The following is a 1192-nucleotide window of genomic DNA, read 5'->3' as shown; positions in this document are numbered from 1 at the left end:
AAGATTTCCATTTCAAATAAATGCTGTTCTTTTGAACTTTCCATTGATCGTAGAATCCAGAATAAAATTCTATCATGGTTTCCACAAAAATATGAAGCACAGCTGTTTTCAACACTGATAAGAAATTTTATGAAATGTAATGATATTTATTAAGCAGCAATATTAATTATTCAATATTTAATTAATTATTCAATATTAATTAATTTATTAATGGGAACAAGCATAATCAGGACCTTGACATGTATTATTTATCTAAATATTGCAAAGGTAGCATTTATTAACATTTTTCTTGAAGTTTACAGAATTTAGGAACAATTAAGTCGTGACTCCAATGAAGTGAATCACTGAAGTGATTCAAACTAAATAGATTAATTAATTAATATACATTAAATACAACTAACACACACGCTATACTTACTATTATATCACATTAAATGATATATGTAATATTTATCTAGGTTTTATCCAGGTATCTAGTATTTCTCATACACAATTAAGTCATGACTCAAATGAAGTGAATCACTGAACCAGTTCAAACAAAATAAACCAAATCTCTAAAGTGAATCAGACCGTTTAAATGAACCCAGCTGGCTAGAGGTTTTTGCAGTGAACTCTGGGAGTGTGTGTGTGAGTGTCTCACCGGGCAGGGGGACGGCAGAGAAGCTGTGTGTGAGGGCCGAGCGCAGGGTGTCCAGATGCTGCTGCAGGAGGCTGTTTCGCGTGCCTTCCTGCTGCACGTCTCCTTCCATGCGCTCGACGGCGGAACGCATGCTCTCCACATGCTTCTGCAGCGCCGCGTTACGCTCTTCATACTCCATATTCGTCTTTCTCAGCTGCCGCAGTTCAGCCTCACGTGCTAGAACACACACAATCAATGAACGTGTATCACACCATTACAGACAGACTCACATTCAACAGCACTCTGCTCTCACCTTTACTGTGATTCAGAAACTCTTCAGTGAAGATGGGAATATCAAACACAGAGCGATCCTTTATCTCGAGATCCTTCTGAGAGACAGTCAGAAAGTTGTTCAGTCTGAAATCATTGCTCAAACTGCCATAGATTGTCATAGATAGACCTGCTCTGCACCCACAGAAATACAATGGCCGTCAAAATGTTCTACACGTCCTCTGCTGCTTACAAGTTTGTTTACTAAATGTGACCCTGGACCACAAAACCAGTCATAAGGGT

At 38.4% G+C, this 1192-nt stretch overlaps 1 protein-coding gene across 1 annotated transcript; it reads right to left on the bottom strand.

The window, feature by feature from the left end:
* Positions 1-583: 583 nt before the first annotated feature.
* Positions 584-1185, bottom strand: LOC107682808 (high mobility group protein 20A-like; the record flags this gene model as incomplete). The annotated part of the gene is made up of 2 exons (XM_016478942.1): positions 933-1185; positions 584-856 (listed from the first exon to the last, which is right to left on the bottom strand). Coding segments are annotated over exons 1-2 (412 nt in total), but the record flags the coding sequence as incomplete, so codon positions are not given.
* Between the last annotated feature and the right edge of the window lie 7 nt (positions 1186-1192).

Source organism: Sinocyclocheilus anshuiensis, unplaced genomic scaffold, assembly GCF_001515605.1.
Source record: "Sinocyclocheilus anshuiensis isolate Anshui unplaced genomic scaffold, SAMN03320099.WGS_v1.1 C32616912, whole genome shotgun sequence".
Classification (NCBI taxonomy): domain Eukaryota; kingdom Metazoa; phylum Chordata; class Actinopteri; order Cypriniformes; family Cyprinidae; genus Sinocyclocheilus; species Sinocyclocheilus anshuiensis.
This window is presented reverse-complemented; position numbering and strand designations above follow the sequence as displayed.